Genomic DNA, 14450 nt, shown 5'->3' with positions numbered 1-14450 from the left:
ACATAAAACACACATCATAAAAAAGTAAGCAAATTAAATTGATTTTTAAAATTATTAAAATAAATAGATATTTACCAACCAGCAGTAAGAATACCACTGCAAGAAATTTATATGAGGACTAATCCTTCAATGTCAATTCTGCTTTCCTGCTACTATTTCAAAGTTTTATAGACACCTGGATAAATTAATTTCTAAATTTGATCAATCTTCAATGAAGGACTTTACACCTCGCACCAGAGGGCTGCAGCTCATACTTTGTGTGCAGAAAATGGGAAGTGTCATTAACCTTAATTCTATTGGCCTGTTCTAGAGTAGCCTGTTGATAAATAGTTTGCAGGGATATGTGCACTTTAATGCAGATGATTTTCCAGGAATCAACCGGTACAGTTTGGTTTTCAACTACACAGAGAGGTGATACCGTACTGAATTAGCAGCATAACTAATTGATGGTTCAGGCCTCACCTGATCCAGAACTAACTATAGGCTTTATCGAAAAGGAACGTTTTAAGTTTAACTTTAAATGACGAGATGGTGTCTGCCTCCCGAACCGAGAGTGGGAGTTGGTTCCACAGGAGGAGCCTGGTAGCTGAATGCTCTACCTCCTGTTCTACTCTTACAGACTCTTGGAACCACTAGAGAGCCTGTGTTTTGAGAACGAAGTGATCTATTTGGATAATATGGTGTTATCAGGTCTTTGGTATATGAAGGGGCTTGATTGTTGAGGGCTTTAAATGTGAGGAGCAGGATCTTGAAATCTATTCTGAATTTTACAGGGAGCCAATGTAGAGAAGCTAAGACAGGAGTAATATGATCTCTCCCTCTAGTTCCTGTCAGCACTCGTGCTGCGGCATTTTGGTCTGGAGACTTTTTACAGATTTCCTGGGGCATCCTGATAATAAGGAATTACAGTAATCTAATCTAGAGGTAACAAATGCGTGGACTAGTTTTTCAGCATCCTTCTGAGACAGGATGTTTCTAATTTTCTTAATATTGCGTAGGTGGAAGGAAGCTGTCCTAGAGACTTGTTTTATATGTGGGTCAAATGACATGTCCTGGTCAAATTTGACTCCAAGGTTCCTCACAGTTGAGCTGGAGGCCAAACTGACACCATCCAAGGTAACTATCTGTTCAGACAGTGATTCTCTAAGATGTTTAGGGCCAATTACAACGACCTTAGTTTTGTCTGAATTTAGAAGTAAGACGTTTTGGGTCATCCAGGCCTTGATGTTCTTGAGACATTCCTGAAGTTGAACTAAGTGATTAGATTCATCATGCTTCATAGAAATGTACAGCTGGGTGTCGTCTGTGTAACAATAGTAGTGTATGGGGTGCTTTCTCACGATGTTGCCTAAGGGGAGCATGTATAAGGTGAAGAGTATCTGTCCAAGGACAGAACCTTGTGGAACTCCATGACTAACTTGCATGTGCATGGAGGGGTCTTTGTTCATGTTAACAAATTGAAATCTATCTGATAAATATGATTTAAGTCTAGTGCAGTTCCACTGATCCCCATACGTTGTTCTAGTCTCTGTAACAAGATCCTATGATCTATGTTGTCAAATGCTGCACTAAGATCCAACTAGACGAGCACAGAGACAAGTCCATCATCTGAGGCCATGAAAAGGTCATTAGTGACTTTCAATAGTGCTGTTTCTGTGTTGTGATGGATTCTAAATCCTGACTGGAATTTGTCCAGCAAGCCGTTACTATCTAAGTAATCACACAGCTGGTTAGCAACAGCTTTTTGTAGGATTTTTGAAATGAAGGGCAGCTTTGATATGGGTCTATAATTAGTTAAAAACTTCTGGATCAAGCGTAAGCTTTTTAAGCAGAGGTTTAATAACAGCTACCTTAAAAGCTTGTGATACATAGCCTGTTAACAAATACATGTTAATCTGATTTAATAAGGAACTGTCAATCAGGGGGAAAACTTCCTTAAAAAGTCCAGTTGGGACAGAGTCTAATTGACAAGTTGTTGGTTTACATAATGAAACTAATAAGGTCAGTTCAGGAAGATCAATAGAAGAAAATTGGTTCAAACATAAATCTGGTTCTATGGTTTCAGGACCAGAAAATGTATCTTTGTATGTGCTATTCATGGGGAGGAGGTGGTGGATTTTATCCCTGATGGTTATAATTTTATTTGTAAAGAAGCTAATCTCCTCTGATATACTTTCTTTTTTTTTAGAGGGGCGACAGCATCAAGGGTTGTTTTTAAATGAAGCTGCTGTACTATTAACAAAGTTAACAAAGTTAACAAAGTTATCAACTAGTGTTTGAATGCATAGTTGGGTGAACACATTATCTTTACAAAAGTTAATATAGTCTGTAATAGTACTGCGTCCTCCTCTAAATCGAGACTATGAAAGAGGTTCCAGTTGGTTCGGGGAGGAACAGCCTTTTAAAGTGGATACATTGAAGGTTTAACTTGAATTAAATAGAAATATGATTTCATCTTGTCCCTTGTCATAACTACAATAATACATGCATTCATTAAATAATTGTCATGAAGTATTATTATGACTTTTATTTCACTCAAAAACACTTTTCATCGCTCTTTTGTCCATCAATCAACAATGCATTTTGTGTTCATTTTTACACAGTTGTTTGTTTAATTGATAGACAGGAAAAATACCTTTATCTCAAACTCCACAAATATTGAGCCAAGTATTCACAATATTCATAATATTTAATCATCCTTAGTGTAATAAAATAATTTGTAAGTTACAAGGACATTATATTCACCTTATTTCTAAGGTTTAGCTTCTTTGTCATGTTTTGAGCAGGAGAGCATTCTTGTTATAATTTTCCTAATTTCTGGTAACTTCAGGCCATACACAAGAGGATTCAGAATTGGAGGAATTGCAACAAACTCAAGTGACAGAATTACACCCAGAAATGGATTCAGCTCTTCAACATTAATTCTGCTGAGGGAAATGTCACAAAACACAGTGATGGAAAAACTGACAAACGTGACAATGTGTGGCACACAGCTTTGTATGACTTTGCCCTTGAATTTGGAAATGCGTTTTCTACACACAAAAATAATTTGTACATATGTATACAGGACAAAAGCCAGGGGAAGAAAGACTGTGCTTGTAGTCAGAAGCATGCCAACAAGGTTATTGATCACAGTAGCAACACATGACAGTTTTACGACAGGCCAGTTTGCACAAAACACCTTTGGTATCTTATTGCCACACAAAGGAAGCCTGGAGGACAGATAAACACAGACTCCAACAGAAATGGCTGGAAAAAACAATGCTAACACAATAGACTTAGACACCACCTTCAATGTTATTTTGTTGTGGTAGTGCAAAGGTTGACATACAGCGACATATCGATCATAAGCCATAATGCCTAAAATGGTGAGCTCATAGGATGCATAGGTGTAAATGATGTAGACCTGAGTGAAACATGCCGACCGTGAGATCATATGAGTATCAGACAAAAGGTCTCTGAGAAATCTGAGGAAGAAGCCAGCAGAGCCGTACATAGAGTTAATAGAGAGGCACATAATGAAAATATACATGGGCTCATGTAATTTCTTCTCTTGTGATATTGCCAGTATTATTACAAGATTAGCTGAGACAATAAATGCATACAGCAACAAACACAAGACAAATGTTGGGTAGCGGTAGCTGCCTAAGTTCACAAACATGGTGAGGTTAAAATAAGGGGGATTAGTATTGTTTTCCATTTACCTCATAGAAAGAGCCAGAGGGGGTCAGTGATGAGAAAACTCTACAGTCTCATCTTCAGTAGTTACAATGCAGCTGCCCCTTCCTTTTACCTGTTTAGTCACTTATTCAGGCAGTTACTGTGATAAATGATCCAATACAATTATGAGGTAGAAGTACATATATGTATGTAAACATGTAGAAATAAATACCATCAATAAGTAAGAAAGTTCAATCAGAACCAAGTCTTTTAGTTCACTCTGCTCCCAAATGATCCTCAAGCTGGCTGTGTGTGGTCTGTGTCAGGGAAGGTACCCACTGTGGTTTCACCATAGCAGCTGAGAGCCTCTTTAACTTGTCACACACACACTGTTATTACATCATCACAGTCCGCAGGGAAACTGGACATAAAAAATGTGAAAATCAATTTGGCTTCTAACATTAAAATATTTTACTGATCATATCAAATGTTTTTAAAAGATAGGTCGCTCTTAAAAATTGTTTATGCCGTGTGCCACTGTAACATTATAAAATCAAATAAATGCCAGTGTGGCACCCATCATATAGGGTGATCACATTAATGTGGTTAAACTTGAGTAATTATTATTATGGTAATAATATTGTTTCAAAGAACGTTCGTGGCCACTTCAGTTGTCCGGGGACCTGTGAGGGAGCACCTGCTTCCACTTCCTCCTCAGAGGTAATCTAGAGAGAAGGGTCCAGCTGCAGCCGCAGCACAGACTTGAACAATGGTCAAGCCTCAGATACCTTTCACATACAGGTGGAGGAACTCTCCAGCAGGTCAACTATTGAGATATTCATATAGCAGCAGGTCAACTATTGAGATATTCATATAGCAGCAGGTCAACTATTGAGATATTCATATAGCAGCAGGTCTCTGAGCCTTTGCTTTAGGTAGCGAGGCACAAAAACAACCCATCCACCTGTATGCAGCAGGAGCCCCGACAGCACAATGACCAGGTTTTGCCTAATCAATCAATTTATTATTTAATCAGGGACAATGCACATTGATCAACATCAATTTTACAATCAATGTAAATGTGCCAAGGTTAGCTGTAGGAGCTAATTTGCACCTGTAGTCCCTGAGCAGTAGGACGATTGAAAGGTACATTAAAAGGTGTCATATGAAACACAATATAGCACATACAAGACAGTAACTTAGTGTCGTAAATAAAATATAGTTAAGGAAAAAGGAGAAAGAAAAAAAGAAACATACTAATATTGTTTCTCAGAACATATTAATAAAATGATACTCCAATGTTAGCATACACAACATCTTAGAGGACATCAAGGCAAACAATCCACTTGGGAGCATTACTCATGTGTACAGATTTGCTTAGATTTTAAAGGTCCAGTGTGTAAGATTTAAGTGAAAAGGATCTATTGGCAGAAATTTAATGTAGAATAATCCTCATGATGTTTTCACTAGTTCATTTCATCTAAATTGTATGAATTGTAGTTTTCTTTACCCCAGAAAAGGCCCTTTATATTTAAATACTTTATATTTACATCGAGGGGGTCCTCTCTACGGAGGCTGCCATGTTTTTTACTGTTGTTCAGACTGGACAAACTAAACACCTTCTGAGTTTTTATGACAACAGAAGGCTACCACAGTTTGTTTTTCATGTTTGGAAGGAGAGGGTGAGGTGAGGGGTGTTGAGCTGCAACATGCAATTTCAACACTAGATGTCACAAGATTCTACACACTGTACCTGTAAATAATATTTCAATTAAAATTTAAAAAGTGTAGTAATTGGTATAGTTTCTGATAGGGAGTCTATTCCAGATTTTTGAGGCTCTCACTGAAAATACAGAATTGACAAATGTACTGTGTCTGTATGGAACACAACAGTCTCCTCTGGTTACTGACCTTGTTAAACTCCAGTCCTTATTCTTAGTTGTAATGTAAACACTTAGGGGAGGAGGAGCTAGTCCATTAAGAGTTTTAAACATCAGCCATATATCTGTTTATTGTTTGAAGCTGTCCAAACTGAATAAATTATACTTGACAATAATGTTACAATGATGGTAGCTATTAGGCTTTTTATCCAGGAGTTCAATGTTTGTTTATGAAGTAATTCAATTGGCCTTAATGTAGTAACTCCAGTTTGAGACCAGCTGGTCATACAATAATTAAAATGAGAAAGTATCATCCCATGCAAGTATAATTTGGCTTCCTGTAGCGGAATATACAGTTTTATAATCCTACAATTAGATAATCCAAATTTAACATCTTGTTCCTACTTTGGTCACATGTTTTTTAAATGTAAAGTGAGAATCTAAGATAGATTTTAAAAGTATTTTGAAATTTTACTTCACCTTGTTCCTTGACACAATCACAATAATAAATGTATTCATTTAATTATTGTTATGAATTTTATTTCAGTTAATTGCAGGTCATCTTTACTCCACTATCAGTGTGGCTCTTTTACAGATGATTCCAATTTTTTCCCGATGACTTTTATCTCTCACACCACTTTTCATCACTTTATTCATGAATCAACAAATTATTTTTTATTCATTATTTACATTTTTGTATTTTGTTTCTGTAATTGATTAAAGGAAAAGGTTGTCCACAAATATAAAGCCAAGTATTCACAACATTCATAATACGTACTTATAATTAGTAAGGTAACATAATTAGTAAGTCAAAAAGGACATTATAATCATCTTATTTCTAAGGTTTAGCTTCTTTGTCATGTTTTGAGCAGGAGAGCATTCTTGTTATAATTTTCCTAATTTCTGGTAACTTCAGGCCATACACAAGAGGATTCAGAATCGGAGGAATTGCAACAAACTCAAGTGACAGAATTACACCCAGAAATGGATTCAGCTCTTCAACATTAATTCTGCTGAGGGCAACGTCACAAAACACAGTGATGGAATAATTGACAAATGTAACAATGTGTGGCACACAGCTTTGTATGACTTTGCCCTTGAATTTGGAAGTGCGTTTTCTACACACACAAAAAATGCGTACATATGTATACAAGACAAAAGCCAGGGGAAGAAAGACTGTGCTTGTGGAAACAAGCATGCCAACAAGGTTATTGATCACAGTAGCAACACATGACAGTTTTACGACAGGCCAGTTTGCACAAAACACCTTTGGTATCTTATTGCCACACAAAGGAAGCCTGGAGGACAGATAAACACAGACTCCAACAGAAATGGATGGATAAATCCATGCTAATAAAATCAACTTAGACACCACCTTCAATGTTATTTTGTTGTGGTAGTGCAAAGGTTGACATACAGCGACATATCGATCATAAGCCATAATGCCTAAAATGGTGAGCTCATAGGATGCATAGGTGTAAATGATGTAGACCTGAGTGAAACATGCCGACCGTGAGATCATATGAGTATCAGACAAAAGGTCTCTGAGAAATCTGAGGAAGAAGCCAGCAGAGCCGTACATAGAGTTAATAGAGAGGCACATAATGAAAATATACATGGGCTCATGTAATTTCTTCTCTTGTGATATTGCCAGTATTATTACAAGATTAGCTGAGACAGTAAATGCATACAGCAACAAACACAAGACAAAGGTTGGGTAGCGGTAGCTGCCTAAGTTCACAAACATGGTGAGGTTAAAATAAGGGGGATTAGTATTGTTTTCCATTTACCTCATAGAAAGAGCCAGAGGGGGTCAGTGATGAGAAAACTCTACAGTCTCATCTTCAGTAGTTACAATGCAGCTGCCCCTTCCTTTTACCTGTTTAGTCACTTATTCAGGCAGTTACTGTGATAAATGATCCAATACAATTATGAGGTAGAAGTATTTATGTATGTAAACATGTAGAAATAAATACCATCAATAAGTAAGAAAGTTCAATCAGAACCAAGTCTTTTAGTTCACTCTGCTCCCAAATGATCCTCAAGCTGGCTGTGTGTGGTCTGTGTCAGGGAAGGTAACCACTGTGGTTTCACCATAGCAGCTGAGAGCTTCTTTAACTTGTCACACACACACTGTTATTACATCATCACAGGCATCACAGTCCGTGGGGAGGGAAAAACATTTTCTCTTTAGGATTAAAACCTTTTTTTCTGATCATAACACTTACTATGTAGAAAACAAATTACTGTACCTCTGCACAAATTTTCTACCAACTTTACTGGCATATCAAGACAAAGTTGACAGTGAATATGTCTGGTCAATTGTATCCTCAGCGTCAATGTGGAGTTGTGTATAAAACATATTGTCAGCACAATCTACTTCAAAGATCTGGGATACACTTAAGTTTATACACCCCATGACTCTGTGAGGAACACCATACTAATACCTAGGGTAGTAGGGCCTCCCTCTGCTCTCTAAATTACTTCAATTATTAATGGCATTTAGTTCACACAATTTTGGAAAAGTTCCTGCTCCATGTTGACATGACTGCATCAGATAATCTGCCAGCTGAACATTCAGGGCACTGTCACACGTACATGCATATTTATCAGTGGTGAACATATATAAAATAAAACATTTGCTTCCTGTGGTGAGGCAAATTGTGGGATGACACTCAACTTTTACAATAATCACTTCGCATTCATGTATGTGAGACCATGTTCCCATGCTGCTGTTATTTGACTACACCATAGAGGTTTTCTGTTAGATTAAGATATGGTGGCTGGACAGGTCGACTGAGTTCACTGAACTCATTATCATGTTTATGAAACAAGTTTGAGAAGATGTTATACATGGTGCATTACCGTGCAGGAACTACTCGGTAGAAGATAGTACATTGTAGCCTTAAAGGTTTAGTGTGTAGAAGTTAGTGACATCCATCAGTGAAGTGTCATGTTGCAGCTGGATACACCTCACCTCACTCTCCCCTTCCAACATGAGAGATAACCTGTGGTAGCCTTCAGTTTTCATAAAAACTCAGACTGGTTTTTAGTTAGTCCAGCTTGGGCAACTGTGAAAAAAATGACAGCCACATAAAGATGACCCACCCTGAATGTAAATATTAAATATTTAAATATAAAGTGCCCACTTAAGAGTAAAGAAATCAACAATTTGTACACTAGTGAAAACATGACTAGGATCATTTCATTTTCAGTTTCTCTCGTTCACCTGAATCTTACACAGTGAACCTTCAAAGGGATGATCAGGTCTCCAGTAATACTCAGACAGAGCATGATTGATTGGTACTTAGGGCCCAAATTTTGCCAAGAAAATGTTTTTTTTTTCTTTCTGCTCACTACAGTTCTGAGTTACTGTAGATTTTCTGTCAGCTTGATTCGGTTGTTGGTCTCCCGAGCATATACACAAAGCCCAATACCCGAGCATGTGTCTTGGGTACATACACATTGCTTGTTAGTATTTGTCCATTTATTGTTAATTAAAATGTTTTCAGTTGTCCTACTGGCAGTAATATCAAATAACGCTACCCTCATCCTTCAATTCAGTGTGACTAGACTAGAATGTGACGTATGACTCTTATGAGAGAAACATATCTTAGTCACCAGATAAATGTTTATGAAACAAATACACACATCTAAAACATTTGGCATGATATCTGATACAGACATTTCTGCTTAGACATATAGACTTCATCGTAAGATATTGGTAACAAGTGCACAACAACAATATTTGTATACACTGTACCAGTCTGAGTTAATCTACTATATTTAAAGATTGTGTAAAGCAAAGTCAGTCATTTGTCTCTTAACATACATGTCAGCAAGTAATTAATTAAATATATGTAAAAACAAAAAATGCATAAGTTTTAATGATTTTGAACCCTATTTAGTACACTTCTTTTTAAGCAATACAATTTGCTTGGGTGTTTGATACCACTTTGGTCATTGGTGTGACGAACTCAGAAAAGATATTTAACTTTGCACAGTCTTTAACTTTTTGAACCTATACACTTTTCAAAAGAACTGGCCATATTCCATGAGTGATGTAAGGTTACTGCAATGACTTTTCTTACTCCCTATGCCCTCTTCAATGCCCATCACGAGATCCCTTGAGTACCTTCACCAGGTGCTAGAGAACCTGGGCAATTAGTGTCACTTGAGATCTTTATTAAAAGAAAAGAAATATACATGAAATGGTCCAACTCTGTCCATGTGACTGTTAATGATGTCAAGACTCTAATGAGAGCCCATGGGGCAGAACACTGCAAGCTTTATTTTTCGAAGGTTATAAATACAGAATAATTAAGTTGGAAGTGGTCAACAGGTCATTATCTCCATCATCCCCCAAGAGCAATTAAACACACTTGACAACCCTGGAGGCCCATCCTGGGCAACCAAGCCAAAACAAAGATGTTTTTCAGTTTTGCAAATGGTCAAGAGAATGAAAACTAAACTTAGACTAAAGCAACATGCAACACTGACGGGCCCTTGCAACTTTGCAACACAATTCAGAATCTTTATTATCATTGGATTCAAGGAGCAGCCTCTTATGTCATGGGCATGGATCATACACAGAGAATTCACCAAAATAGTAATGTCCATTCAGTTGTCCACTAGTGACAAATAAATGGGTAAAAAGAGACAAAGATAATGTTGAGCAAAAATGAATAAACAATCCCAAATCTCTGGTAGTTCTGACTGATATGAATTGTGTTTACACAGATATGAACTTGTGCCAGAAATGCAATGATTAAGAAAAATTACTTATGTAAGGGTACATAAACCTCGTATAAAACAGGCCTTAAGGCTCCACCATTAGTTTTCCTTCTCCCCTGTTGTCTCTTTCTTCCCCCTCCTCTCATATACACACACACATGCACATCTCCATAGTTGTGAGGACAATTACTGACATAATCTATTCCCTAGCCCTTAACCTAAGTTAACCATCACAACTAAATGCCTAACCCTAACACTTACCCTTACCTAATCTTAATCCTAACCCTTGTAGATATGGTCAACCTGATGTGACTAAGATATGTATGGATATGTATCACACATGTGAAGTTTGGTAAAGATCTCACCATGTACACGTCATTTATGAAGTACACCCTGTTGGCACGAACCTGTCATTAAAAACCTTATCAAGTGTAGAGTGTATATAAAGTGTTAACAGTTTATGGTTTAGTCTGCCATTTCTGGAGGTCACTCACATGGTGACCCCACACGTTTGTAGAGACTGTTAGGATAGTATTTGTAGTGCTTTGTTTCTGTTGCACTTTTATGCCATGCAGGCAAGGGTGATGGGTAAATATCTATTTTTAAAATCATGGTTGTTTGTTAAAATCTGATCAACCATTTAAGTCAGTTCAAAAGTTCAAAAGTTAATTTAAGACAAGACAATCGCCTGTAAACTGAAATCCTTGCAAATAAAAGAAATCAAACTGTGCCATAAAAATGCAGCAATGGTTTGCTATATAAGCAAGAGACTGTGATGTCATGAAATGAAATATGTCCATTGTGCATGTGCTAAAAATGGAAAGTTCTGTCTCTGTTTTGTATTTGTTGATAGTGGTGGTTGGTTTTAGTCAGTCAGACTAAAGTCACATGCCTGTTATCTTGTTGCCACTAGAATATGATTAATCCTTTTGTAAGTATGCAGCTGTTAAATACCCTCTGCAAGAATTATTTGGCCATGATGGGGTAAGAAAGAGGCCCTGTCCCTGTGACTCACTGTCAACATGAGTTTGCTAATTTCAAATGCAGCTCTCAACTAGTATAATATCTTTTCTAAACAGCTCTTCCTTCAAGGCTGTAAATGTTTGTTTTCTCCACTGTTTGACACTGCAGCTTGATTTACTCAGTAACTTAACTGTGTTGAACATAGTGATTATTTTCCAGCATGTTAGGTATTAAAAAGACTCAACTACCTTGCAGGAATTGGGTGAAACGTTGGCAGGAGTGCAGTGTCTGTGAGTGTCCTGGAAACGTAATTGAATGGGAACATAACAAAGGCAGACAAGAGGCTGAAATAAAAAAATAAGGAGAAGCTTTACTAAACAACAAGGACTTCTGGAACAAAGGTCAAAGAAGGCACAACTGACAAGACTAAAAGAAACCCCACCATGACACACCAGTTCTTTGAGGGGAAGGAGCACGCGTCCATCTACCAGAAGTATCGCTTTGCGCTTCCAGATGAGGTCAAAAATATTATTCTTCGATACTTAAATAAAAAGGTATGCCACAGAAAATACGATGAAGATTCAATACACTCTCTTAGCAAAGTGCATAACGAGCTCTGTAAAAAATTATTCTGCTTATTTGTTGTAAAAACTGAGAGTTGGAGAAACTGAAATATGCTTCACACTGACAAATACTACATATCTGTTGACATCCTCAGAAGGGACAGCCACATGTGCTGGCAGTAGATCTGGGATGTGGAACAGGTCAGACCACTCGAATATTGGCACAGCACTTTAAAGAAGTCGTGGGTATTGACATCAGTGAGTGTCAGCTTGAGGAGGCCAGAGCTGTGCCAGGGTTCTCCAACATCGAGTACAGGTAAGACATCTTGAGGGGCTGCTCAATATCCTGCAGGCAACCAGAATGGTGTAAAAATATTGTTTGTTGATTTGTACAAATATTCGATGTGGCTTCTGATTGTTATCTGGAGTTTATTGCTCCTCTCATAAGAGAAATTAACTTTGCTGGGATCCACTTCTATCACTAGACAGTAATGATTTGGTAACAGTGAAAAGGCTCTAGTGGGTGGCTGCTGAATGCCAAACCTGGACAGGGGGCCTCTGTATTCAATTTCAGATACCTTGATCACCATATTCATGGTGAAGAGAATAATTGAGGTTCCTCTCAATTTTCATTTTCTTTTTAAACTGGCACTAATCTGTGGTTGCCGTGGAAGTTTAGGATAAGGTTCTTGATCATACCGGATACATTGTGTCAGTCCTTAGTAGTCTCAGCCAATGTGTTGGGTGTTGAGCAAAATGATTGAACGGGGTCAAGTCAATACACAGCTAGGCCCCCCTTCCCTTTGTGCACCTCTCTGATCAGCTGGGTACTACACACCTTTTCTGAGGTGTCAATGAAGGTATTCTCATGGGTGAAGCATGCAATGCTTCTGGATAATCACTGAAGGAGATCTTTCCCTCTATACTTAGAAGCAAGATGGATATAGGACATAAATGCTTGGTTGAGTTCTGTTTCTAAGGTACCCAGATACCTACCTGAAATGGTTTATTCTTGTGCAAAATCACTGAAATGAAAGTCAGCGTTGCTGTTCTGTCTGTTGCACCTGCAGGAAAGGGAGCGCAGAGGAGCTTCCTTTTTCTGACAGCTCTGTCGACTTGGTGACAGCATCAGCAGCTGCCCACTGGTTTGATCACACGAAGTTCCTTGCTGAGGCAGGTCGGGTTCTGAAACCCCGGGGCTGCATTGCTCTGCTGGGTTACACTCTCAAGAACAACAGACTTTCCTACCAAAACTGTGGCGAACAACTTAACAGCCTCTATGAAGAGGTGGGTAGTATGGACCCTTCACAAAGTCATTATTTTAGTCAAATGTGAAAATAAGGATAGAACCACAACTTCCGAAGTTATTCAGTGAAGTGAAGATAATGGTACTATTCCTGTCACTACCATCATAAATAAACAACAGCATACATACTGATTTATCAAACTTCAGTTTTTACTATTTTATCTTTTTATTTGTGTTGTTTTGTTAGCTTGTTTCAAAGTTAGTCTATATTACTTATACTTTATATTATATTCACATACATACAGACACAATAAAAAGTCAGTGCATGCAGCAAAGCATTAACATTTTTTAATCTATATTCACTTCCAGGTGATTCAGCTGCTGATGCCATACACCAGCAACCCAGTAGTTCAGTGTGACAGTAAACTGGAGGAGTTATACTCTGCAATCCCTTTTCCAGACAAAGAACGGTAATTACAACACAGACACTTAACTTACCAATGCTAAGTACACCTCTGTAATACCTAGAAATAACACCACTTCTGCTGACCTTTAAAAAGACAAATTAAGCAAAAAATTTTCTTCGAGCTTATAAAATACTGAAAACAAATAAATATGCCGGAGCAGAAGTAATCTTGTAAACTGTGGTGTTCCAACTAGCCTTTAACCTGTTTGACCTCTAACCTCCAGTAGATACACAGTTAAAATTGTTATTTTGATTGTCACCTCTGCCAAGGAGGTTTTGTTTTTGTGTGCGTTTTTTTGTTTGTTATTTAGCAGGATTACACAAAAACTGCTCAACCAACTTCCATAAAATATCGTGGAGGTGTGGAGCATGTCCCAACTGAGTTCCATTCTATTTCTTTATATTGAATAACACATTATTCTCCTATGTTGATACAACAGGATTGAATGCATTCAAGTGAAATCTTTCATCACATTGAAAAACCTGGTGGGATTTATTGAGACCTTGTCCATGTTCCAAACTTACAAGAAGGACGACCCTCAGGCTGCCAACAACCTGCTGCTTAACACTCAGAAGAGGTAACACACACACAGCATTGTTTCAGTTATCCATTTTGGGAATATTTTGAATAGTTTACTGAATGATTTCCTGTGGTGCTCTACAAAGTTGTGAGTTATATAATCAGACTCTGTTTCCCACTACTTCACAGGTTTCTGGATGAAATGGGAGTCACATCTCCGGACACTGAACTAAAGTGGACAATGGAGTATTTCTGTGTTCTGGCATCTAAACCACAATAATAAGCGCCATAGAAAAAACTGATTCTGGGATGTTAAAGTCTTTGATACATTAAAGAGTGAGCTTATTGAACTTGGACATTCCTGTGCTTTTTTTACTTTGAGCAACGTGACAATATCTGTAGTGTAATTATGAGATCG

The 14450-nt window shown here is 37.7% G+C and overlaps 3 protein-coding genes across 3 annotated transcripts; 1 reads left to right on the top strand and 2 right to left on the bottom strand.

Moving 5' to 3' along the window:
• Window positions 1-2752: 2752 nt before the first annotated feature.
• On the bottom strand, window positions 2753-3700 carry LOC109631117 (olfactory receptor 6N1-like). Its single transcript, XM_020089715.2, has one exon. It carries the CDS (start codon window positions 3698-3700, stop codon window positions 2753-2755), a length of 948 nt encoding a protein of 315 aa, XP_019945274.2.
• Window positions 3701-6293: 2593 nt separating this feature from the next.
• Window positions 6294-7326, bottom strand: LOC138411882 (olfactory receptor 6N1-like). Its single transcript, XM_069533310.1, has one exon. The coding sequence runs from the start codon at window positions 7324-7326 to the stop codon at window positions 6379-6381; it is 948 nt and encodes a 315-aa protein (XP_069389411.1). The 3' UTR covers window positions 6294-6378.
• A 4144-nt stretch (window positions 7327-11470) lies between these two features.
• Window positions 11471-14382, top strand: LOC109631040 (uncharacterized). Its single transcript, XM_020089601.2, has 6 exons — window positions 11471-11791; window positions 11956-12116; window positions 12871-13087; window positions 13416-13516; window positions 13953-14090; window positions 14222-14382. Exons 1-6 carry the CDS (start codon window positions 11681-11683, stop codon window positions 14310-14312), a joined length of 819 nt encoding a protein of 272 aa, XP_019945160.2. The 5' UTR covers window positions 11471-11680; the 3' UTR covers window positions 14313-14382.
• Window positions 14383-14450: the final 68 nt, after the last annotated feature.

The sequence above is a fragment of the Paralichthys olivaceus genome, chromosome 10, assembly GCF_024713975.1.
Source record: "Paralichthys olivaceus isolate ysfri-2021 chromosome 10, ASM2471397v2, whole genome shotgun sequence".
Lineage (NCBI taxonomy): Eukaryota > Metazoa > Chordata > Actinopteri > Pleuronectiformes > Paralichthyidae > Paralichthys > Paralichthys olivaceus.
This window is presented reverse-complemented; position numbering and strand designations above follow the sequence as displayed.

Excerpts from the sequence above, each read along its gene's own strand:
- LOC109631117 (XM_020089715.2), bottom strand. The coding sequence starts at position 3,700 with ATGGAAAACAATACTAATCCCCCTTATTTTAACCTCACCATGTTTGTG.
- LOC138411882 (XM_069533310.1), bottom strand. The coding sequence starts at position 7,326 with ATGGAAAACAATACTAATCCCCCTTATTTTAACCTCACCATGTTTGTG.
- LOC109631040 (XM_020089601.2), top strand. The coding sequence starts at position 11,681 with ATGACACACCAGTTCTTTGAGGGGAAGGAGCACGCGTCCATCTACCAG. Across the intron at positions 13,088-13,415 it reads TTAACAGCCTCTATGAAGAG|GTGATTCAGCTGCTGATGCC; the intron begins GTGGGTAGTATG and ends ATTCACTTCCAG. Across the intron at positions 14,091-14,221 it reads CTGCTTAACACTCAGAAGAG|GTTTCTGGATGAAATGGGAG; the intron begins GTAACACACACA and ends ACTACTTCACAG.